The 25,903-nt window shown below is 54.9% G+C and overlaps 1 protein-coding gene across 3 annotated transcripts in view; it reads right to left on the bottom strand.

Annotated features, from left to right (window-relative positions):
- Nucleotides 1–5,816: 5,816 nt before the first annotated feature.
- Nucleotides 5,817–25,903, bottom strand: part of MEF2D (myocyte enhancer factor 2D) — a 74,296-nt gene continuing 54,209 nt past the window's right edge. The window contains exons 5-12 of one of the 3 annotated variants that reach the window (XM_062511270.1): nt 24,719–24,856; nt 24,451–24,585; nt 20,932–21,142; nt 18,246–18,302; nt 14,599–14,789; nt 10,966–11,095; nt 7,709–7,943; nt 5,817–6,164 (exon numbers count right to left, since the gene is read on the bottom strand). In XM_062511270.1, coding sequence (XP_062367254.1) covers nt 5,834–6,164; nt 7,709–7,943; nt 10,966–11,095; nt 14,599–14,789; nt 18,246–18,302; nt 20,932–21,142; nt 24,451–24,585; nt 24,719–24,856 — 1,428 coding nt within the window. In that variant the 3' untranslated portion in view covers nt 5,817–5,833. The remainder of the gene's footprint in view (nt 6,165–7,708; nt 7,944–10,965; nt 11,096–14,598; nt 14,790–18,245; nt 18,303–20,931; nt 21,143–24,450; nt 24,586–24,718; nt 24,857–25,903) is intronic. The other 2 variants (XM_062511271.1, XM_062511272.1) reach the window with 2 other exon arrangements.

Here is a 25,903-nt window from a genome sequence, read left to right as displayed (position 1 = left end):
ATAAAGCGGGGTTTCCGCTCTCTTAGGAGAAAAGGTGAGTTGGAACGACTTTGATCACAGCTCCAAGGTCCCTGATTCCTGCCCGCAGCGTAGCAGAGATCCAGAGCATCCCTGCACACCTGGGACCTCCCCATTTCCAAGGCTCACTAGAAGACACTCCCGGGTGCTGCTGATCTCTCCAGACCCACTGGGGACACGCCGGCGTGCTGGGAACCCTGTGGAAAAGCAGCCCTGCTACGAAATCATTGCCAAGTGGCTGCTCCTGTCCTGGAGCCTGGCAGGGTCTGGGTCTGGGACATGACTGGGGAGCAGGGAGGCCCGGGGAGGGGGTGCACAGGAAGAGCCAAAAGGGTTAAACAAGAAATCACTGTACAACTCGGCCATGTCCAAAGTCAGTATTATTACAATATACTCTGACAAAAATATAATCTCATTTCATATCAATACAACAAAAAAACCCCAAAACCAGTTTTCTGTACTGTTACCATTGCTAACAGATTGAAACTTGCTATTTACAGTTACAGTAGCCAGGTAAAATACTACAGGTGAGAGACCAGAGAGAGGAGGGGGCAGAGGGACAGTAGGGAGACAAAATTGCCAGGGTAAAGGGAAAAATAAAGGAGGAAAGGCCCTCTTACATCCCGAGCGTGGCTTCCTGCATTGGACAACGAAGGCTGATGGATGGAGGTAGTGAAAACATAATACTTGGTTTATGGGTCTGGTTGGGTTTTTTTGTGGAAAAGAAACAGAAGAAGAAAAAGAGAGAAAAAAATAGTGAAGTGGGAGGGGAAGGTGGAATTAAAGGATGAACACTGGAAAGGGAAAACAGAGCAAACCTTCAGTTAAAGCCCACCATTAGAGACTCCCCCACAGCCCAGGGAGAGGTGGGAGAATTTTCACCACTTTGGATGGTGGATGCTCTCCCTAGGAGGGTGAAGGGGACCCCCAGAGCACCAAGAGCCCCTCACCCCCAGCCAAGCTCTGGGATGGCAGCAGCAGTTCACAGCCTTTTCCCCAGAACTGGTGACAAACACCCCAATTTGCACCCGAACTGATGGGGGGAATCCCCCCAACCAAGCAACACAAGGGGAAAAAAAGGCGTAGGAAGTGAAAATTTCAAGGAAAAGGTGGGGTTTTTTGTACATTTGCTTTTCCCTTGTTTATTCTGGAGGAAAAGGGATGTGAAAAAAGGAGGGAGGAAAAGGAAACACGTTCATCCCGCTTTCCCCCAGGCTCACACGTTGCCCGTTGCCACCAGATCTGGATTTAACACTTCCATTGCCCTCTGCCCCCAACCCTGGCAGTGACCTCAAACACACGACAGCAACAACCCCCTTCCCCAAGGGACCCTGAGAGACTCCCTGCCACAACCACAATCCCCGCGGGGGCCCGGGTGCCCCTCACACAACCACAACCCACTGCCAGACTCCCCCCAGCACCAAGCCTTTCGTTCAAAAACCCAGCACAGCCAGGCCCTTTGCTATCCCCCAAAACCAGCCCTTGAGCAGGGTCCCCTTGCTGACCACTCCAGCCCAGCCGGTCACCTCCACAGCCCCAGAGTGGGCAAGACCATGCCCACGGATCCATCACCATCCTCACTGTGCCCCGGCAGCCCTGCCCGTCCCGGTCATTCAGGTTCTATCCGTCATTTAGGGTCCTGCTCCATCCCCGGATCTCCTCCAGGGGCGCGCAGGTGACCTCCCACCCCGTCTTTGCTCCTACAGCTGCTGGCAGCAGCATCACCTGAGCCTCACCCTGCGACCTTCCTCCCATTCTCCTCCTCCTCCTCTCTGCACCAAACCTCGGCCCAAGCCGGCAGAGCCTCTCCCGCTCCGTGTCCCCCGCAGGGGATGAACCCCTCTCTCTGCCTCTGTCCCCGCCACGCTGCTCCCCGGCATCAGCTCACCCCACACAGCCCCGGCCCCCCAAAAAAACAGCTCTGCCAAGCCCTGGGAAAGACCAGCCTTCCCGGGCCGGGGGTCACAGCCCCCCACATCTGCCAGCCCCCCAGCTCAGCCCCCCGGAGCTGGGCACCCCCAGGGAGGGATGGGGAGGGGGCGATGCCGCTGCCCCCACCCCCAGCTTACCTGTGCTCAGGTGCGGGCTGGAGGATCCACAGAGAGTTTAGAAGGTAAAGATCAGAAACAGACTTTGGTAAGTAACCACACGTTTAGAAAGGAATATATCAGTTTGGAAACATCTCAGTGCATACTTCTTATATGAAAATATACACAAATGTATTTCATTCTCCAAAAAAGGAACAATTAAAAACAAAAGCAAACTAGCCCAAACACAATATATTAGCTGTTTTTTTTGTTGTTTTTTCTTTTTTTCTTGTTGCTGTCATCCTTTAAAATCTTTAACGCTACACTTTGTTCAGGTTACACTTTTTTTGTCTTTTTTTTTTTTTTGTAAATGTTTTTTTTTCTTCATGCATTTTACACCTTTATAGCCTTTGAGAATAAATAAGCTCCATTTTGCTTCCACATCTCTAAAAACTGCAGCATTTTAACTATTGTCATTTAAATCGTGCAATTTTTTTTTTGCAACACCCCTTTTTAAAAAATGGAAAATATATATATTTTTTAAAACTAAACCCTATACAACGCAAAAATTCCAAATTAAAAAAAAAATTATACACAATTGTAACTGTCAACAGTACAGATGAGCACGAGAAATAAAATTAGATCAGAAACATATTTATAGAAGCACAAAGGAGGGTGTTGGTTTCTTAGATTGTCATTCTTCTCGTTGTCTTTTGAAAATTAGGAGGAGTTTACCAGATACTACAGTCTGGGGGGAAATAAAGGATAATGACCCGGACAAAAAAAAAAAATAGAATAATAAAATAACCCCAAGCCCCCAACAAAAAAAAAAAAGACCCCGACAAACAGCCCCCAAACCCCTTTCACTGCGACGCGAAGCCAAGGCCGTGTGTGACCCAGGGCATCCCCGCCTCCCCACGAGCTGTACTTGCCCGTGGCACCAGCCCAGGGATCCTGGAGTCCTGTGCAGCTGCAGATCCGCTCCAGCACAGCCCGGCCTGGCCCCAACTTCGCCGAGCCCCTTCCCTGCCAGGCAGATAGAAACCTGCATCTACGTAACCCAGAGCGTTCGTGTCTTGGATTTTGTGTTTTCCAGGCTTTCAGCTTCCAGGCAGAAGTGTGAACTTGGGAGTCAGGGCATGAAGTTAATGAACAAAAATGTTATTTTGGCTTTTTCCCCCCCTCTCATGGTTGCTCTGTCGAGTGTGGGGGTCTCTCTGCTGCTGCCTCCTCGCCGGGGTCTCTGGAGTGAGCTGCTCTGCTGGGCCCTCCCGCCACGCTGCTCCCAGCGGGGCAGACCCCGGTTTGTTGGGTTGAGTTTTTTGTTTTTGTTTTTTTTGTTTTTTTTTTTTTTTTTGCGAAGAAAAAAGAAATAAAATACAAAACGAGAGCGATGAGACGTCATTATCCCGCCTAATTTCCAAAGCAAGGCCGTGCAAAGAGCTCAGGTGCGCGTCCGGTACATCCGGCATCTCCAACATGGGCGAGGAAGAGCACGGTGTGCAGCATCCCTCCTGCTTCCCAAAGGATTGAGAGAGATGGAGGGAGGGAGATCCGATTCTGCCGCCGGTGCCGCGCCAGCATTCCAGAGGTGAGACCCCAGCATGTCCTGGCACACGGTGGTACCCACTGGGTTTGGCTCGGGGAGGGCAGACGAGGGGGTTTAACTGCACAAAACCTGCCAGGGGTCCTTTCCACCACCACGGGGCTCCCCTTGCCTACCCAAGGCCTTTAAAGAGCATGGGGACATGAGAGGGAATTCCAAATTTGTCATTGAAGAAGAAAAAAAAACATCATTTAGAAAAGCCTTTGTGGAAGAAATTCGGCATTTCATGGTCTGGAGGGGGGGGATTTTATCTGGCACATCTCTCCATGCCTTGATCCACAAGCAGGGATATTGGTGAGGAGCAGTACCCAGAACACTGGCAGTGCTGAGCGTCCACCACCCTGACCCCTCCACCAGGTCTCCACACACAAACAGCTACTAATTTTCACCCAATTTCTGAAGGATTTCCTCTCCTCTCCAACCACTCCCTTTAGGCCACCCTATTAATTCCAAAATAATAATCAGGTTTTTTTTGTCTTGTTTCTCCAATCAGAAACTTTGTGATAAATGCTTGGTTGGGAAAAGTTTATAAAACCCCATAAACTTGCTTCTGTTTTGCCCTCATCCTAGGACGTTTTTATGCCATCCACCCCATTCCAATGCTGAGCTGGCTGCTGACACCTGGCAGAGGGATCCAGGAGGGGGATAAACCCCACTCAGTTCCTCTCCCTTTGCTCTGTCTCAGGGTAGAGCCAAACCCCAGCTCCTCCACGGCCCCCCAAGGCCAGCCAGGCTCCAGCTGACAAAGGTGGCATCCGGGCAGGTTTTGTGCCAGTTTGGGACAAGTGAGCCCAAGGGTGAGTGGGGCTGGGGTGTCCCTGCACAGGGTGGCAGGGCAGCAGGCTGGGAGGGGGACGGGGGACCAGCATCCCTGAGAGCACCTGTAGGGAGAAAGCCCATCCCTAATCGCTATGCCAGCCAGGAATGGTCCCTTCTCCAAACCCTCCAACCATGAGCAGGCTGCTGCACCTTGGGATCAGGGTGCTGACACCCATCCCTGGGAAACTGCCAGAGCAATTGGCAACATGAGAAAATTCCTCGTTTTTTTCCTTTTTCCTTCTGCTAAGTCACTGCTCAAGGCTCAAGCAGATTTTCTGCACAGTTCACCATTGCCTTTTGAGGCCTAGAAACCTTCAGGCAAAAATCTCATTAGGATCATTAATTCAGCTGCACCTCTCAGTTAAAAAATCGTTTCTTCCCATTTTCCTGATTTAAAGCTTTGGCCGATGTGCAATGGAAACATATTTTTAAAATTCTTTTATGGATGTTGTTTGCTAAAATCCACAATTTGCTCTCAAAAGCAGCACTAACGCATCCCCTTTCCACACACCTGCTGTGCCCAGGGTGAGGTGAGGCATTCCTGGGAAATGGGAACTCCAGTGTTCCAATGACTCCGGTCAGAAACAGCGGAGCTCCCTGCTCCAGTAGGAAAGATGCTACCTGCATCCACTTGTCATACAAAGGGGATTAAGCCTTAAAAATCTGCCTCTTACTCCTCCGATGCAGCTTTCCAGGATCCAGGAGCCTCAAGCAGGCTGTGGATGTAGCTGCATCCTGTTTCATATCGAAGCTGGGCTCTCTGAGCCACCCTCCACCTCCCTTCCCAGCTGGTTTAGGAAAACCCTTCTGGAGGAAAACCTGTGCCTACCAAAGCCCTTCAAGCTTCCAGCAAAGTGGGTCATGTCTGAACCGCCCCTCCGTGCACACAGACCCAGGAATACCTGGGAATAGCCAGGAAGGTGCATTTTGGGGGTGCTCTATGCCCTGTCTCCCCCCAGGAGCCCATCCTGCCACAGGTGCTCTGCCTTAGGGATACGGTCCCGCTTCCCAGGGGGGTCTCGCTGGCCAGTGGGCACTGAGTGCCCAGCCCGCCCGCCCGCGGGGGAGCATCGCCAGGGACTGCTGCTTCTGGTGAGGACACGGATATTCCTTCCAGCCCCCCATTCCCACACACCTGGCCCTTCCCGAGCTGAGGAGCGCCATATGTACTGCATGCGTCGCCTGCTGCGCTAGAATGAATGCCTACAAAATCCTAAAGCTATTTCTCAGGCAGTTTATGATAATTTCCCCCCACCCCAGCCCGTCCCCATCACCCGTTTCTCCCCTGCGCCCCACACCCCTCCCGCCCCTCCCAGCCCCTCCCCACAGCCCTGCTGGAGCTCCCAGGGACGGCAGGACCCCGTTATGTGACCCAGGTATCCAACCGCATGCGCTTTACGGAGGGGCTCTCCCCCTCAGGCTCGCTGGTGGCTCGCAGGAGGCCCAGGGATGAGCCGAAATCGGGGCGGGCGGGATCATCCCGCTCACTGCTGCCCTCGTAGGAGCTGGTGTTGCTGCTGAGGCTGTCGACGGGCGAGCGGCCGGTGGGCTCGTGCCGGGGCTGGTGGGGGAAGGTGCTGAGCGGGGTGGCAGTGTTCCTCTCCCGGTTGGGCGAGACGGGCTCCGACTTGATGCTGATGTTGGGGTTGGTGTTGACAGTCAAAGTGGTGGTGTGGGACAAGTGACTCCCTTGTCTGGGCATCCAGAAGGGGGAAGAGGTTGGGAGAAGAGGAGGAGGAGGAGAAGGAAGAGGGCAGAAGGGGAGGAAGGGGAAGAAAAAGATGGAGGAGGACATAATGGTAAATCTCTCATTATTATCTTTTTGGTGGCCTTTTACCGTCCAGCTCACAGAATTCAGAAACTGCACACACTACAGCTGAATGAAGCCATGATTATAAACCTGGATTAGATTATTAATCTGGATTAATAAACAGAATGATGACTTCAGAATCAGAACTGTGACTCCAGAATTCATAATATGTGCAGTCACCAGGACAGATCACCACGGAGCTGGGATCAGACCCTGTGGACAGCATCCCTCCTCCCCCAGCACTCTCTGATCCAGCCCAAATCCCACCCACTGTCCCTCAGCAGTGATCCAAATGCATAAAGAGGGACAGGCTGTGACAACCCTTCCTATGGGTGTCCCTTCAGCTCTGCTCCAGCATCCCTGTGGGCTGCACAGATCCAGCAAAGCACAGGGCTCAGCCAGGTGGTTTTGCTCAAAACTGGGAACCTCCTTAACCTCTACTACAACACAAAATTTTGTCCAGGCTTTCCACACATCCTGCAGCCCCACTGGTGCAGGAGGTCCAGGCAGCTACTGAGGAAGCTGCTGCCTGCCCTGCCAGGAAAACATGGACCAGGCAGTGAGGGGATACTGAACTCCTACACAAAAACCTGGTCCATCCATCCACCCCTCCATCCATTCCTGTAACTATCCATCTATTCCCACCCCTTCATCTGTACATCTACCCTTCTAGTCCTCTATTCATTCATTCCCCCTTTACCTCTTCATCCATCCATCCATCCATCCATCCATCCATCCATCCATCCATCCATCCATCTGGCACTTCATCGAAAGTGTCAGTGTCTTTGACTCAGTGGCTGCAGCACTCATTGGTTCCCCCTCTTCAATTCCTGCCTCTCTTTGTCCCATGGTCTCAATGTGATCACGGGCAAATGGCTTAAATCTTTATGTTGACCATGTAATTCTGCGTGTGGATGCTTTATTCCAGACTAAAAGCAGATCCACTTCAAAAATCCTGCTCTAAGATGCACGCGCTTGTTTTCTACCCTGGAGAAAAGCAATCTCTTTGCAATACTAAAAGCCATCTTCTTCTATACCAGCAGGGCACAATTCCAGGCACCTTCTCCTGCAATGTCCATCCCATCTAACACTGCCTCTGTCTGGTTCTCAGCTCCATTTGGGTGAGTGATCAATCCTACCATGCACAGGCAGCAGGACAAGGCTCTCAGAGCATCCCCAAGAACCCTGATCTCAGCCAGGGACTCTGGGTCACTCCTACAGTGACAGGGACAGGACTCCCCAAACTCCACAAGCCAGCTGTGCTGGGCCCTCCTTCAGCTGTGCGTGGGCACACGGCTCCTACCCCCTAGCGTGGACCCCCAGGGCCCGATACTGGGGGTCTGGGGAACCCAGGGAGTAGTCACAGCTGGGGCTCTGCAGGTTTGGCACCCTCAGAGAAATTCCCTACTTCCCTCTTGTGTCGCTTACATTAAGTTTCCTAGTGACACCGGGACCAGGTGCTGCTGCTGTGGCTGCTGCTGCTGCTGTTGTTGCTGCTGCTGTTGTTGCTGTTGCTGCTGTTGCTGCTGCTGTTGCTGTTGCTGCTGCTGCTGCTGCTGTTGCTGCTGCTGCTGCTGCCAGGCAGAGATGTTGCCAAGGGACAGCCCTCCAGGTGAGCTGAATGTCGGCAGCGAGGACAGCTCAGCGCTCGTCAGCTGATAATCTGGAAGGGAAAGAGGCCTGCAGTCATTTCAATGTCAAACCTGCCCCCACAGTGCCCTGAGCACTGAGAGAGGTTACAGACCCACAAGAGACACAAATAGACAATGTATGGAGTATCAGCTCATGCTGTGAGTGGCACAAGGATGCTGGCCACAGGACACTCCTTGTGCCTGTGGAATGGCTTGTGCTGTCGTCACAGATTCAACCAGGTTGGAAAAGACCTCCAAGATCCAGTCCAACCTATGACCAAACACTACATCAACCAAGTGCCACTGAAGGGACACTTAAAGGCCATCTAGTCCAACATGCAGGGACACCTTCCGCTATCCCAAGCTGCTCCAAGCCCTGTCCAACCTGGCCTTGGACACTTCCAGGGATGGGGCAGCCACAGCTTCTCTGGGCAACTTTTGCCAGCACCTCACCACCCTGAGTGTAAACAATTTCCTCCTTATATCCAGTTGTCTTCCACCCTGAAGGCATGAGCTGCTGGCAGGACCTCCATCCTCCACACCCCACAACATCCCCCAGTGCCTCTGCCCTCCAGGCACAGCAGTGGCCAGGGCAACACCATGATGCAGCTGTGTCTGGCTCCACCCAGGAAGGGCCATGAGCATGTGAGACGCCCAGAGCCACCTCCAGCCAGGTGTACAGTGCACAGACACACTTCCTCCCTTCCCGGGGTGGCAAACCCTGGAAGCTGACACCCACCTGTACCTGGGACAGCCCCACCTGTACCTGGGGTGTACCTGGGACAGCCCCATCCACGCCTGGGACAGCCCCACGTGCGCAGTGTCCCGAGTGGCAGCAGGGGGCGCTCCCTGCCCGCCATGGGGACACGGAGCTGTCACCGTTTCCCCCCTCCACGGGCACCCCATACCTCGGGATCCGCTCCCTGCCTCAGCAGCCACTGTTCCCACCGCTGGAACCCTTCCCCCCTCCACCACTTGCAGGGCGATGCCTTCCCCATGCCGAACCTCGGGAGCATCGAAAATCCCAGTGGGACACCTCGTACCAGGTGGGAATTTTACAAAGGCTGCGAATGCTGGCAGAGAAAGACAGGGAGGAAAGTGCTGCTCCTTCTGGAGGTGGTCAAACCTTGGTCAGCCATGTCAGCCTGACAAAGACACCCATCAAACCCTCCTCTCACCTTCTCCTCCCCCTTTCTCCCTCTAATTTTGGGTGTCTTGTGGCTTCAGCTGTCCCCACCCCAGCAGCACACACAGAGGTGGCTGTGCTGGTGCTGAACTGCTGCCAACGCCACTGGCAGATCCCCGGCACACCCCACCCAATATCCTGGCAGCGAGTTGCCTGCTCCACACCATCCTCCACCCCTGCACCGGCTGTTCTGGTTTGGGAGCTCCTGACACTCACTGGTGACGGTGGCTGCCCCTGCAGCCCCCACCAGGGCTTGATCTGGAGCTGCCCTGGATGACAGGGCTGGGAATGGTCAGGTTTGACTGAATCCAGCAGCAGGGCACACAGGAAAGGGCACAGAACTCTGACCAGAGGGCAGCTCAGCACAACTGCACCAGCCTGAAATCCAGGCAATATCCACCCAATTAACAGGTGAGTCCTGGGAAGAACAAGTGGCAATGCTCCAAGCTGGGAGTTTGCTCAGGGCATTTGCACCCCTCCCCCACCTACACAACGATCACCTCTGCAGCATCACAGAATCACAGAATGATTTAGGTTGGAAACGCTGTCCCAGACCATCGAGTCCAACTGTCCCCCCAGCACTGCCAAGGCCACCACTAACCCATAACCCCAGGCGTCAGAGCCACATGTCTGTTTAATCCCTCCAGGCATGGTGACACCACCACTGCCCTGGACAGTCTGTTCCAAAGCCTGAACACCTTTTCCACATTGAAATTTTCCCTAATATCCCACCTAAACCTCCCCTGGCACAACCTGGGGTTGTTTCCCCTTTGTTAGTCAGGAGCAGAGCCTGACCCCCACCTGGCTGCCCCCTCCTGTCAGGGAGTTGCGGAGAGTGAGAAGGTCCCCCTGAACCTCCTCTTCTCCAGGCTGAATCCCCTCAGCTCCCTGTGCTCCAGATGCTTCACAAATCAAGACAATTTCTATCCAATTAACAGGGCAGCTCTGGTAGAACTGCCAGGTTCAGAGTTTGCACCCTTCATGGGTGTCCCTTATGCTCACCCCCACAGCAAACACCTCAGCACAGATGCCACTGGCACTTGGGCAGGAACACGGCTCTACCCATGGTCAGCTGTGAGAAAAAATAACTAGAGAGAGCTGAAATTCAGGCCCCTGCCCCCTGAGCAGAGGCACAGGGCTCAATTAAAACCTATTTTGGGGACTCTGGCTGTGCCCAGCCTGGTTGGTAAACCGCATGGTCACGGAGGGAGAGGAGCCTCATCACACACACAACCAGCATCTTTGGGGCTACACCTACTAATTAGGAGAGGGAGTTTCCAACATGCCAGTTCTGGGTTCTTCCAGACAAGCAGCTTTTTGCATTTTTGCAAACTTTTCTCTAAGCCAGAACAAGTTACACAGGCAGCCAGCAAGTCCTCGAAGTCTTGGTGGAGGTCTGACAGGTGGCAGATGAACAACCCTTCTGCTTGGGCAAGTGCACTGTCACTGTCGCCTCAGGCTGATTTCAATCCACCAGCCCAAATCAGATGTGCCTATGAGCAGGCTGGTTTGCATTCTTCCCAAACTTTTGGGGGGCCTACGCCTGTTGCCATTATTATGACATGCCTTGAGTTCTGCAAGCTCGGGGATGGGTGTAACTGTAATTAGCATCCGCTTGCACAGTGCAATGGGCTACATCAGCCCTCACAGCCCTTCTGGCTATGACAATGAGTTCTCACCACTTATATAATGAGTTTCCCCTTGATTTTAATCCTGTGGAATCCTTGGACTCAGCCACGTCTTGCAGCAGCGAGTTCCACAAGCATCACTGCAGCTGCTCAGGGAGCACCAGGCACATGCCTGAAGCAGCACATTTCCCTCTCGTGCTCACTGACCCTCCCCAGAGCTCTGCCCTGGCCATGTCTTACCTGTGTTGTATGCTGTGGGCATGGCTGAGAAGGGCAGTCCCTGCGTCAGCAAACTCGGAGTCGCCACAGAAACAACTGGTGTGGTCAGAGAGTGAGTTGCTTGAGAGACACCCAACCGCTGTGTGTTTTGCTGAGGGAGCAAACAGGGAGGGAGTTAAAGCCCAGAAGGTTTGACGTCGTTTCATGAGTTGTGGCCCCCCCAAACCCCCTGGGCATGCACTGGGGCTGAGCATGGAGACCGTGGGACAAGCAGGATCGATCCTCTGGCCATTCCATACTGCAAAAAAGCAAAGTACAAACCACACCAGCTACTGACACTTTGGACCTTGCGACACTCATCTGCAGGTCACGGCCTTGAATCCCCTTCCTGCCCAGGGCTGGGCTTCACCCACCAGCACCAGCCATGGCCCTGTGTGCATGGAGGGGGAATATCAGCAGGATGCCTCAGACAATTCCTCACTGCTTTCCAGAGGTTGCATATGAGGCTTGCTGAGCTTCCAAGAGTGACAAATGGACCAAAGCAAACCAAGACTGGCCGAGGCAGCACACTGCTGACATCTCCCTGCAGCTCTGGTGGTCAAAAACAAGTCCCTGCCTCAAAGGAAGCTGAGCATGCTAAGCACTGGCTTCAGGATTTTAAAGGGAGTGGCATCCCTAAACTTGAAGTCCAGTGCTTGGCAACCTGCCGGCTCGGTGCCCTCACAAGGATTTGGTGACTCGGGTATTAGCAGGTCCACCGTGGAAAAATTCTGCCCTTCGACCAGTGCACACCAATCTCCCTCCATGGTTTTCCAGGCAGTTACGTGGGTGGATCTATAGGTCAGATTCAGCCCTGTTTACAAGGCAGATAATCTGGGCTGTCTGTGCTGATCTGATTTAAATCAGACTCAAGAGGCTTGACTCTAATCCGAAGCACCCCAGCACACGTCACCCTGTGAAGACTGAGGCAGTGCCCAGCTTAAATCACGCCTGGCATGAGGCTGGCTGGGACACAGTGAGCAGCCTTCCTGTGGAACTGAGGGCTCCCAGGGCCTTGCAGGGCTGGGCACAGACTCTGCAAAGCTTCCCCACGGCCATGCAGACTCTCCTTGGACAAGTCTGGTGGCTAAAACCGTGCCCCAGCCACCTCCAGAGGGTAACAGCACCTGGCTGTGCAGGATTTGCTCACTGTGCGCCCACACACTGCCCAGCCCTCAGGTCCCTCCTGTGGCCCGGGGAAGGCGATTACCAGGGCTCTAATTGCTAAAGCTGTGGGGGGCTCTAGGAATGGGTTTTCCTGGCACGCATCCTGCTGGCAGCCACCCTTGGCTGTGCCCACTGCTGTGGGTTAAGGACACGGCAAGAAATGTCTTCACAGAAGGCAAGAGACAGCCCTGTCCCTGTCCTGCCTGCACAAGACTCTGAGCCAGCCCAGAGGGATGCAGCCCTCACAGCCCCATCCCTTCTGCCCCTCTCTCCAGGGCTCTGCAAATCTCCTGGGAGAGCACAGGCACAGGGACGAGCGTGGCCATGGCACAGGACAGGGCTGGTGGGATGCCGGCTGGGCAGGGTGTGCCAGCCCCAGGAACCTGCTTGACACCACAAGACAAGTGTGGGGGTGTCAGCTCCAGCTGCTCTGGGGGAAGCACCCCATTTTCACCACAATCCATGCAGGGAGGAGGTGTGCAAGCTGCCCCCTACATCGTGCCACTCACACCCCGTGCCCACAGACAACGCTCCCAGTTGCCATTCCAGTTGGTAACATACCATGCAGCATGCTCCCACGGAATGGACCCTGCTGCCCCTGGCATGTTAGGAGTGTGGAGGGAAACGGGGGGACACCTCTCTGAACCCTCTAAGGGAGGAGAGCATGCTCAGAGCTGCAGGAGCAGCACCAAGGGTGGCAAGGCTGGGGCTGTGGGCAGTGGGGACACAGCAGAGGGCCTGCTGACTCATCTTGCAGCTGCCTGTAAAGAGGTGGGAGCTGCCATTTGGAGAAAGGATCTGGTGTGTAGGTTGAGCAATATGGAGGGAGCAAATCTGAGGAGAAGGTTAGCGGAGCAGGGGAGCATCTGGCAGGATGGCAGATCAGGCAGGAGGGATCTGAAGGGACAACATTCTGAAGTCCCCTTCTTGATCCAGCAGTGCTAAGGTCTCTGTCCCACCCTACCCTGACTACATTTCATCACCCTCCACCCCCCTGCTGCCACCTCGGCTGGGGCCAGGATGTTTTTCACTTCAGGCAATACCCCACCAGGTTAATTCAGACCAACAATTAGAACTGCAAGTGCCACCCCAGTGGATTTTTACCTAACGCTGCTTCAGTGCGTAGCCAGGGAATGCCTTGGGCAGTGGGATCAGGAAGGAGCAGATGGGGAGGTGGGGAGTGGCTGGTCTCCCTCCACACATGGGGAAACTGAGGCACAGAGATGCTGGAAGGGGTCCACTAAGCAAAAAGGGTTTGGGGACACGAAGAGCAGCAGAATTCATGTCTGCCAAAGCTCTCGCCCATCCTTGCCCTGGCCAAGAGTGTCTCTGTGCAGGATGCCAGAGGGACTGGCTTTCTCCTGTGTTTCTGGAGAGCTTTTCCCTGGCTGCGTGACCTGCATCCCACACCAGCTCTCGCCCTTCCTTTGCTGTGCTGACCTGTCGCCTATCTGCCCTGCACCAGAATAGCAACGGAGCAGAGTGAATCCTTGCCACAAACAAGGTGGCACTCACTTTGCTGGCAGGGAGAGGAAAAAAAGCCATAAAAATAACACGGAAAACTGCCCCGTGCACAAGGGAGGTTTAGGGAGTGCACTAGACAGCGAGTGGATTTACACAGGCTTTAAATAATATCTTTAATAAGGGAAGAGCTTGATTTACTCCCTGTCTCTCATGTACTGGCAATGGGCCAGGTCTTCCTGTGCTGTAGCTGTGGTGGCTCCAGCAAAGCGCCATGGGCAGGTCCAGGGCAGTGGCAGCGCTCAGCCCAGCTCCACAGTCCCCAAGGGGACCCTGGCTGACCTCCCCAGGGGGACCAACACAGCAGTTTTGGCCTTGGTGGAGAAGCAGTCTCTTTGCAGCTCATGTCAGCTCCTTCTTTTCCATAGGGAACCTGGTTGTCCTAAAAGTGTGTTTGTCTGGAGATTTATTTTCTGCAGCAGGATTGGATGCAACACTGGTGCCCACATCCCGCCGCATTCCCAACACAAGGAGCCACTATCCACCCCCACTGTGTGCCCCATGCCTCGCCAAGCCAGGGCAGGACCAAGGGGACAAGCAGCCCATGTCCCACCACACCGCCATGCACGCTCAGCAGGGAACTCACCAGAGCCAAGTGGTCCTCAGTCTGTCCGTGGGAGAACAGGGAGAGAACCGAGAGGCACCGTTAACTCAAGCACCCCATCCCTGCCGCGACGGCGCCCGCCGGCACCACACCCTCGCCTCCACGGGGCACATGCAGCTTGGAGTGCTGCCTGCTACAGGGTTTGCACCATCCAAGATGGTGCAGGCAGGAATCCAAGCCTTCCTTCTCAGATCTCCCCTCCAGCATGGCCCCAGCCAGCTCCCACCACTACAGCACCGAATTCCCCTGCGGCCTGTGCGCTGGCAGGGGGCCCACTCCCAGCCCAGCTGGTGTCCCAGACCTGCAGGCACTCACTCACTCACCAGGTGATGCATCAGCCCCTTCCCGCTCTGCGAGGTGATCACACGCAGGTCTGGCTTGCGGCTGTTGGCGGCGAGCTGTGTGCCATGCGAGGGTGGTGGTGGGGACTTGGCCGGGATGATCTTGCCCAGGCTGCTGCCATTGGACACAGGAAGGAGACCAGGAGAGGCTCTGGCACTGACGTAGCCATTTCCTGCAGGAACATGGGTGACAGAGAGGAAGGAGGTGAAGGCATGGCGACAGTTGGATGCATGGCAGTGGTGAATGCACAGTGGCGAGCACATGGTGATGGTGAACACAGGGCAATGGCAAATGCGTGGTGAGGAATACATGGTGATGGTGAATGCACAGCTGTGGTAAATGCATGCATGGAGAGTGGTGCTGCAGTGGGGCTCCACGAGTGCTCCTCCTTGTGGGAGAGCAGCACTACAACCCCCCCAAGGTCCCCAAAACCCCCCTGCACCCCAGCAGGCTCACCCTACAGGGTGAAGCCAAGACAGGAAGTAGTCCCAAGCCCACACTGCTCAGGGCAGCTCCTTAACCTGCAGGGATTTCCCCCTTGTTCCTGCAGTAACAGCCAGCAAATCTCAGAGCCTGATCTGTAGCCAGGCTCTTTCCCTGCTTTGGCCGGGCACTGCAGCCCTACCAAGATGGGTAATTACTGGCCCATTCACTTTTAAGGTCTCTTTGTGGTACTGGGGCAGTGAAAAGGGGCTGTGGCAGAGTGAGGATTCAGTTCACTGCTCCCACTGCCCCTTTGAAGATCTAAGGTTCCCTCCTTCTCCTCCTCCTTCTGCCCCACTTAAGGATTTTATGTGCAAGGAGAGGGGGAAAAAAAGAAGAAAGGAAAGGGAAAAAAAAAAGAAAAAGGAAAAGATTTGATGAACATCAGGAAAGGAATAAATTGGATCAGATTACTGTTCTGATGAGGGTTGGTTTTTTTTTCATGAATAGGCCCCAAAGATAGAAAGGCGTTCAGCAATCACTAGGATTCAGCCCTCATATTCATTGCACGTTAGACCAGGAAAAATAGGTCGCTGATTGCATTATTAATCACATCTACCATTGCGCTGCATCTGCATTTCAGCAGGCGGCTGGTGGCAGTGACGCCGCAGCCGCAGCCTGCGGGGGCCGAGCACCAGCCCCTGCCTCCCCAGAGCTGTCCTGGGCTGGACACTCGGGGATGGGCTCAACCAGGCTCCCTGGGCACTGCGGGGCTGATCCCACAGATGGCACCAGCGATGGGAGGTGCCACCCCAGCAGGCGCCTGGGAGCTCCATCGGGGACACCCATGGTAGCCAGGCTGCTGCAGGCTGGGTACTGTGGCATCCATGTCCCTGATGCAAGGAGAAGACCAGCCTTCCTGTCCCCAGCGAGGTATCCTCCCAGTCCCAAATCACCATAAGCAGCCATGCATAAGGTATGTGCCTGGTGCATCAGCCCTGGCACCTCCATGCACCGTGAGCTGCTGGAATCCTGCTCACGAGGCCACTGGCTTTTAGATTTATTAACAATGAAGGTGCAGAAATTCCTCGGGTGACCTTGGCTACCTGCAGTGCTGGTGTGCATGGAAAACCCAAAAGAAATGTTAAACTCTTTGATATTCTCCTTCCCAAGACACCACCGGCACGGATGCACACAGGGCTCTCATGGTGACTCCCTGCTTGAGGTACACCATGTTATCTGTGCATCACCTGGAGTGTGGATTGGGGTGGCCCCCTGTGCTGGAGAGGAGCCGGTTTGGGTTCCAGTGCTGCCACTCATCCCCAAGATGCGTGGCCTTAGGCTGTCATTCCTTCTGTCATTGCCATGTCCACCCAGCATGGACCTGGGCAACCCCTGTGAGCCAGAGAGACAAGGGCTACACTCCCACCAGGACTTCCCAACCAAGGGCCCCCACCATAAAAAGAGCCTAAAAGAGGAGCACTCTGGCCTGCCTTTGCACCACCCTGGTGTGAATTTGAGTGGGGACAGTCAGGGCTCAGCATCCCCCCATGGGCCAGGCAGGGTGGGCTGGGTGCTGCCTCCTGAGGGTGGCACACGCCATGGAGTGTGGGCAGGATGCAGGGATACAGCGACATTGCTGCAGGATCCGGCCAGAGGCACCCACAGCTGATGACTCAGAGGCAGCAGGTGATCACTCAGTGCTGCAGAGACTGCAAGGGAGGAGGAGGAGGAGGAGAAGGAAGAGGAGGATGAGGAGGAGGAGGAGGAAGAGAAAAAGGAGGAGGAGGAGGAGAAAAAGGAGGAGGAAGAGATGTACCAGGTATTTGAAAACTGCAAGTGCAGTGCCAGAGCAACAGTCCCCTCCCGCAGCCACGAGGGGAGCCCCAGGGAGGGCAGGGGTCTGGGGACGGCAGGGGTCTGGGGCTGACCACCGCCGGGCTGTCCCTGATCCTCACACCCATTTCCTGCAGTGGCAGCAGGAACGCAGGGAATGCTTCGGTGACGTCAATGCTGACATTCACGGGCCCTGCCAAGCTCTGCACCCGCCATGGCTGCTCCGACAGCTGACATGGGGGCGGCTGCAGGGGACCGGGGCCGCAGAGGTGCCTGGAGGGCCACGCCGTGATGGCCCCTTCCCTCTTCTCTCAAGGATCAGCAAAGCTCCGTGGTGGATGCTGTGAGAACCCAGGGAGATACTGCCCCACAAACCACCCTGGCAGGTTTTGCTCTGTGAAGAAATCCCTCTGGCACTGGCACTGGCATGGCTGCTGCCCAGCACAAGGAAATGGCTATTCCTGGCAGCAGCCAGAGTGCAGGGATGGGGTTGGGTGGCCATGGTGCTGCAGAACCACAACTGGACCAACCCCACCCAAAAACCAGTGGGACCTGGCTCCAGTTTGGTTTTAACTGGGGCAATGTGGAATTCCACACTCCTCCTCTGTGCTGTCAGCTGGACACCTACTGCAAAAAGGCCCAGAAGGAGTGAGGAGTCAGGCACTTGGAGCAAGGCTGCCTTTGCCCTGGGACGGATGGCACCTACCCTGCCAAGCCTGGGACCACAGCCAAGCCCAGTGCCAATAGCAGCAGCTGCTTCCCAGCAAGAGCTGGGGCCGTTGCTGGTTTTTGGGCTGTGCCTACACCAGCAGTAGCCCAACATCCTCAGCCTGCAGACGGCAGAAGCAGATGTGGGAATGGAGATATTGTTAGTGCGTTTTACAGCTGAGGAGCTGAGCCATGAGGCCTGAGCCTCATTAGCATTGAGGCTCTCACAGTGGAAAAGGCCCTTAATGAGCTTTTTTCCCTTGCAGTAAAGTTCCTTTATAGGGCTCAAGCACGAGGAGAAGCTGGGTGTTAATTATCACCGGAGGATGGTGGAGAATTGGCTGTAGCACCAGGAGCTAAACCCAGAGCTACCCAAATCCTGGTCTTCAGTGGTCACCTCCCTGACCTGCAGCTCTCCTCTGAGAGAAATCCTGAGTATATGGAGACTCCATGGTCACTGGGGTCTCCACTGAAACCAGCAACCCCAACAAAGGCGCTGGCCCCAAGCTCCACGTGCCAACCCCTCCCACTGCCAAGAGCAGTTCCCTATGGACCAGTAGGGCTCAACAGCAAAGCAAAATCCTATGGGACATGTGGGGAAACCGAGGGCAGGAATGTCACACGGAGCCAGGGGAGTGGGGCTGAAAGTCTCCTTACTTACCCACGGGGCTTGGGCAGGCTCCGTTTGTGTTGTTCAGGTCTCCCCCAAGCATTGCCCCTGCAAAGCAAGAGAAGAGATGGGATCATCATCAATGCAGAAACAGGGTAAGCATCCCTGCTTTTGGGGGGCAGGATGGCAGGGATCACAGTGGAGAAAGGCAGAGAAAAAAAAAAAAGAGGGACTTCATTCCTGGGGAGAAAGTCCTGGGCAAAACGAGCAACATTCCTGGTGATCAGGTTGGGAAACGTTATCCAGGCAGATCCGTTTCCTTTGGGAAGGAGCCAGGTGCACAGGAGCCTGTTCCAAAGGAGGCAGCTTGGAAAACACTGCAGCTATTTTATTCCAACCCCCCTTTGGGGAACATGGGGCCGGCGCTGCTGGGGGAGAGAGAGCCCCAGCAGCATGACGGGAAACACAATCCCCCCTGTAATGTTCACACCGAATGGAAACCATCCCACACTGCCAGGATGCCACAGCGATCCTGACTCCCATGGTCCCAACACTTGTAGCAAAGTTGGGAGCCGACGCTCCCAACCAGACTGGGAAAAACTAGACCTTTTTTTTCACCAAAACTAGAAGGTTTTGCCTCGCCTGTAAGAATATTTGATCTTTTTTTTCTGCCTTGTTATGAAGTTATTTCTGAAAGCCACCTATTCCCCAGCTGGGGCTGCCTGACCACGCCGCAGGCAGTGACTGCAGCCAACAGCCAGCGCGGAGGCTCCGGAGCTGCGACCGCAGTCAACCCGGAGCCCTGGGCTGGCAAACGAGGGGCTTTCGATGCCAAACCCCACCTCTAACCACTGCCCAGCCCTTCTCAACCCAGATGGGGAAACCTGAGACACAAACCTTTACCCAGCCTGTGGCTCTTAGCCTTGGGCTTGCAGCGAGCCCCTTAAAGCTGGGGGAGGGTGGGAGGGCCTCATGGGAGCAGGATTGTGAACAGCAGTGTTCCCAAAAATTATACAGCCTGAGAAAGGGTGAAGTGACCCACCAAATGTGGCAAATGTGACACTGCAGCACCCTCCCCTCAAGGGATGGGGATGCAAAGCCAGAGGTCCCTGCGCCTCTAAAATTCCAGGGAAGGGACCTCCAAGAGGATTTTGTGGCTGTGCCCTGCTGTGGGACCCCACCAGCACCCCAGGCACTGGTGCCTATGCTGTCAAAAAGGGCTCACCTCCTTGTGGGAGTGATGCCAACCCTGCCCCCAGCCCTGTACACCCCCCTTGGCTGCCCTTCTCCCACACTATCCCCAAGCCAACAGCACCAGGCACTGTCAAGGCACCCACCCAGCGCTTGCTGTGCATTTGCTTTGGAAACAACACAACCAGCTCTGGTGCAATGCTAAAAAAATTTTAGGGAAAAAAAGGAGTTTTTCTAACATGCAAGGCCCTGGCTCCCATAAACAGGATTTCTTCCGTGTCCCAGGCAGTGAGTGAATGAGACACAGATGGTCGGACTTGGAACACCTCTGAGCTCACAACCACAAAATGATCCCCCTAAATGAGCAGTGAGTGAGCTGGAAACGGGAGCCCCCAGAGGGGTCTGCTTTACCAGGAAGCCTCTTCTGTTCTCAACTGAGGGGCCTACGAGAGGGCAGGAGATCTCTGCAGCCAGAGCGATGGCTGCCTGTGCCCAAGGAGGGCTCTGCCACCCTGCCTGGAGCGAGACACTGCTTCCTGGGACCAGTTTTAGAGCAGATGACTCCTGTCCTGCAGGTCTGGGGCCTCATCCTGACACCCAAGTACTTCAAGGCACCTTGGAGACTCTGCAGTGAGAGTAGTGAGCAAACAAGCTGTCTCTGAACCACAGCTCCTGCTGCATCCCAGCCAGGCCACTTCTCCTTCTCACCCTGACCCACCACACAACCTGCTTCTAGAAGCACCTCCCAACCCTTCTCTCCAAATCCACACCCTTTGTGACACTCCCTGGAGCTCTCAAAGCCCCAAGGGCCATAGCTGAGGACTCAAGACACCACTGGCACCAGCTCTGCCATTTGCAGCCCGGGCGACTTTTACAGACCATCTGTGACATCCAAAATAGCAGGAAAGGGCTTTCTGCACACTATTATTATTTACGATCATACTGCAGGAGAGCCGGGCTGTGGTCACACATTGTCCCTGTCCCGCCCTGCCACTGCAGGGGACGTGGGTGACAACTCCTCTCTGCCACCCATCGCCGGTGCCTGCTGGAAATGACTGCTCCTCCGATCTGTCAGCACAGCCACATGAGTAATCGCCCACGGCCAACTGCAACCAGCATGGCCCGACTCAGAACAGCCCTTTTTAGGCAGCCAGACCCATGTCACCGGAGTGCCACCAGCGAGCAGGATGTCAGCAGCCACCCCCAAGCCCGGGAATGGAGCCGGGTGACTCATTTTGCACTGCCCAACCTGAAACAGATCCCTGCAGGGATCCAGCTCTCAAAGAGAACCTAGGTACGGTGGGGAGGTCTGCCTCAGTTTGGGGCCAAGGCATGTCTGGCAGGAGGGCAGGAGCGCACATCGAGGGGCAACAACCCTTCCAGGATGTTCCTGCCATCCACAGGTGATGGAATGTGGACTCTGCACAGGGGACAGAAGCAGCAGAAGTGTCCCCTCCCTCAGGGATGCCCCATGCTCGGTGCTGCAAGCCCAGCCAGGCAGGAAGGATGAGGAGGTGAGGGTGCAAAGGGGCACGGTGTGGCTCACCTGCACTGGCTGGCCGCTGTGGCAGCCCCGGGGACACTGTGTTCCTCTGCAACGCCGGCTGCTGTGGCGACAGGAGCCGGGGGTCTGTCAGCGAGGAGGTCACCAGGGACTGGGTCACCAGCGAGCTGCCTGGGTTGCTGAACTGCAGCGTGTTTTGGTTGGTCACTGGCACCGTCACGGGCATGGCGAAGTTCGGAGCGGGCACTGTGGACTGAACAGAGAGCAGGGGGTAAAGGGGAGCCAGAGCCGAGTTCCTGCAGCACAGCACAGCTGCTGACCAAGGGGGGGACAGTCAGGTCTCCTCAAACCTCCACTGCTAACCTGCAGTGCTGTGCTTGAATCCACACTGGCACCCTGGGGGGTAGGGGATGCACCAGAGCCCAGTTCCCCACCAGGGAACATCAGGAAAAGCAATGGGCTATCCTCTCGGACACACCAGAGCTCTGCAAACATCTGTTTTGGCCTCACTTTCAGGTTGTATTTATTTACCCCTTGTCTTTTCAGGGCAGGCATGAACGAGAGGCTGGAAGCAGCCCAGAGCATGAAGGTGGGCACCAGCCTGGTGGTCTGCCCCCACCCGCACCAGCAGCAGTCAAGCTCGGCACTACCCTTCACCCCAAGCAGGATTCTATGATGGTTCCTCAGCCATCAGGAAACCAGCAGTGGATCGCCGTTCTGGGCTGGCACTGCTGCTGCTGGGAAAGACTCGCTTACTCCACAGAGCCCCTGGGTGGCTCTGGAATCCATCCTGTCTCCTCTGGGAACTGCTGGGAAGGAGGAGCTGACCCCAGGGATGCAGGAGCATTGCTAAAGCCCTATCTTTGGCTGCAGGTTCAGGACCAGCTTCACCTACCAGCATCCTGTGGGAGCCAGACCCGCTGCGATTATCCCAGCCGTTTGTCTTATGTCACTGATTTGCTCTTCGTTAACAGGAGCTGGCACCTGCTTAAAGGCTTTAGCACGGGCTTTGCTAAAGTCCCACTTTAATTTACTCCAGGATGGAGAGGGAGAGTAGCCCAGCACTGAATGGGACCATCACGGGGCAAGAGGTGGAGCGCAACAGGCTGCACCAGAAAGGGAAGAGGAAGCTGAGGTCCCCCTGTTGCAGCTGGTGCATCTTCCCCTCCCTGCTGCCTTGCCTTGCCTTCTCCTCCAGAAATCTGCTCCTGGATAGGTCCTGCTCCTTAAGTGAGAGAGGGGGATGGGAGGAAGGAGTAGGACAGTGCCCACCCACGCCTCGCTGCCAGGAACTCTCCCCACCTGCCTCCCAAGGGCATCCTGTCCTTCAGAGATATCCTGTGGCTGCAGCCAAGCCACGAGGACAGCGGCTCTGAGCCTGCGCTGTGGCACCGCTCCCGGGGCTGCCGTTCACAGGGACAGGCTCAGCAATTCCTACACCACCAGGGAGAGCTGGAACACGGAGCCCTACCTCTGCTCAGCCCGGGAGCTCATCCTGCATGGCAGCAGAATCGGAGGAGGAGGAGGAGGAGGAGGAAGGTTTCTTGGGCGTTGCACGAACACCGGAGCAGCGTTGTGTAATAAATCACTGCCAACGCGTCCATGTGTGCGCAACGTTCCCAGGGAGGGAGAGGAAGAGCTAAAGCTCCTCCACACCACAGCATGAGCAACACCGTGGTAGAGGCAGGAGCCAGATACACCAGCCCGAAAGATGAGGTTTGCCTTAATCCAGCTCCACCCCACTGCACCTGCAGACAAGCGTCAGGATGACGCTGCCCCAGCACAGCCAGGCCACCCGGTGCCCCCTGGCCCGGAGAGGGCACAACAAGGGACACGGCGGTTTGCACACTGGTCCAAAGTCTGGGGGAGAAGATGCACACATCAGCCAAAATCCACGATTTCTGCTCTCGTTAGAAGTGAGGGCAAACACCAGAGGCAAAAGCCCCGCTAAGGCCTTTCATTAGCAGACGCGGCTGTCGTTAATCTGCCCCGGCCGCCCCGCTGGGTTAGTTCTGGTCACACACAAAACCAACCCAGCAGTTAAAATGGAAAAGCGTCTTCTCCAACCGCACACGCTCCACCTGCACTGCTCGGCCTCTCGCTGCCAGGGCGGTTTTAGTGGGAGAGCCAGATGCTGTGCCCTGATGAGAAGCCAACCCAGCACTTGAATGCCACCTCCTGAAAGGGCTTCTGGGATTTCCCTTTGGATTGGCATGTCTGGATGATGGGGGGCCTACTTGGGGCCCTCCTTTTGCAGCAGACACATTCTGATGCTGAGTAGCCCCTGCTCATGAGGGTGTTCTGCACTAGGGACAAAGCTCAGGTGGTTTTTGAGCCTATTTCCCACCAGAGGCAGGGCTTGTAACAGGTGATGGGGAAATGCACGTCCTGCTGGGGTTCTACTCCCACCCCACACACTCTGGTAGGGTGGGAACCTGCAAGCCCCTAGTGAAAGCAGGGAGGCTGAGGTACACCCATGTACTGACAGCTAATTCTGCCCTGAACCCCTCTCATAGGGGCTGAGCTTGCTGTCACAGCAGAGCTGCCAGAGATTATCACCACCTGTATCCCACTTTCCTCCACCTCCTTAGCCCTCCCAGGTCTCAGGGCAGCCTCCCCGCACCCTCCACTCTGAGATCCAGAGGATGGAAATGGAGATTTTGGGGTCCTTTCAAGGCTCATGGAGCAACACAATGCTGAGTCAGCAAAATAAAACCTGAGGATTTCACAAGGCCCAGTTCTCAAGAAATGCCAGAATTTTAACTTGTGGGGGCTTGCAAAGCACAGAAGGGCAGATTATTTTGGGTGGGGCTGTGTGTGTCATTTTTGCTGTGCCGCATCCACCCCTGGAAAAGGAGCCTCCCCCTGCTCCCGCAGCATTAATTACGGCTGCAGCGACTCAGGGCTAATCCCCCAAGAGCCATTGCCTACATCAATAGTCTCTGCTCCCTTGAACTAACAACTAATTTGAAACGTGTCCCCCTCCTCCTCTTGTATCCTGACACAAATCCCTTTCAGCACTGTCCTGATGCCACCCCAGTGCCAGTGACAGCTCCGGGATCACAGGCTAAAACCTCCCTGGATTTCTGCCACGGCCACCAGCTGCCCTGAGGGCTCAGTGGATTTGGGGGGAATTAATGTGGAATAGCCCAAACCGAGCTGAGCTTTGCAAGGATGTGAGGAGTCGGCACCCGCCACCAGCTCACATGAACACTGAGATCTTAACCCAGACCAAAAATCTGGTTTTTTGAGGAAAAGAGGGTGAAAAAGGAGGCCCTAATCCACTACTTGTAGTAGAGAAGAGACAAGCAATACCATCCTGCACTGTCTGGCCAGAGCCAACGAGGCTCAGGACTGCCAGAGCTCGCAGGAAGGATCTTCCCAAGGATGGGAAACAGGAAGGGCACTCAAGAGCCAGGTGCATTCAGGGCTTCAGGGGCTGTTGGCATCGGCTCCCAAGGCATGGCACGGCTCCAAAGCAAAGCCATGCAAAATCCACCCCCCCATCACCTGGAGGCACCGGGGAGGGGACCAGGGGGCTGCAGGCCACCAGCTACTCACTGCGAGCCGGTAACTCTGCATCATTTTATCAAATTCCTCATCAATCTTTTTATATTTCTCTTCCGTCTGCGGGGTCAGCGCAAACACTTCATCCCCTTCCGGGCTCTCGCACTCCCTGTGCTTCTTGTTCAGCGCCTGTTACGTGTTGGGGGACACGGGGGTGTCGGGGAGGGAGCGGGGAACGAGGTTGAGGGGAAGTCGAACAGAAGAGAAACAAAACAGAAAAGAACACATAATGAAGGTTTTCCAGCCACAGGCAGGTACTTACACCATATCTCTTGAACAGGATATCCAGATCCTCGCTGCCTTTGCGGTATTTATCCTCCATCAAGGGGCTCTGGTCTATGGAGTCGTCGCCGTCGGGCTCTGGGCTGTCACAGCCGTTAAAACCTTTCTTTCTTAACGTCTGAAAACACAACCGGAACAGTCTGAGATTGGGGAGTGGAGATGGGGAACATGGGCAGGCTCCCCCAAGAATATCCCCTGGCCTGGATGGACCACGACTTGCCCCTGTACAAATCAACACCATCACCCCAAGATATCGCTGACCTCAATGAGATTAAAAGCCCCTGGGTTTTGATGCCAGGGTGTCTCTAAGAATTACAGCGTGGGGAGCGATGGAGAGAAACTTCCTTGTTTTCAAAGGTTCTGTTTATACCAGGACTGAATTTGGCCCTGTATGAACTCAGGGATCTTCGTCACTTTCAGGCACCACAACACCATGAAGGGGAAAAAAACCTTAATGCTCTTTGTTGTCCTGAAAAAAAACAGGGAAAACTTGCTTACAAACAGCCAAATAGGAAAATAAGCCCCAAAATTATATGCAAATTGTCAAATTTGTCAGAATTTCCTGAGAAAACCAGACAAGTGGCATTTGCCAAATGCAAAGGCACCACAGGAAGAGCATGACATGACAGGGCATGGGGCACGATGACAGCTGTGAGCCCTGCTGGAGGTGACATGGGGGGTGATGGTGACAACACTGGGCAGCAAACCCCACACCAAGACTGGGCTCACAAACAGGAAAGGACCCGGGCACTGCTACACTGAGGTAATGAGGGGACACAACCACTCCTCATCAGGAGGAGCCCAGTGACCACAGGGCACAGTGACACCCCAAAGTCCCTCACTGATATTCTGCAGCCAACTGAGATCCACTTTGAATCCCTCTATTTTCAACACACCAAAAGCAATCAGGCGTTATGATGGAACCAGCACTTGCCAGCTCTTTTTATTTTTTTTAGAAGTCAAAGCTACAGAATTTCCTGGAAGTCTTGATCTCTTTTCATGCCAAATTCATCAGGGAAAAAAATAAAAGAGTCTTGACAATTCTCTGTCTTCCTAAACAGCAACAAACATCTCCATTCTGAGGCCAAAGCATGTTTGGGCGTGGCTCTTCAACTACCTGTGAGCTCCAGGAAACATAGGGCTTCTGGGGGAAATGCTGCTGGAG

Source organism: Cinclus cinclus, chromosome 31, assembly GCF_963662255.1.
Source record: "Cinclus cinclus chromosome 31, bCinCin1.1, whole genome shotgun sequence".
NCBI classification, from domain to species: Eukaryota; Metazoa; Chordata; class Aves; order Passeriformes; family Cinclidae; genus Cinclus; species Cinclus cinclus.
This window is presented reverse-complemented; position numbering and strand designations above follow the sequence as displayed.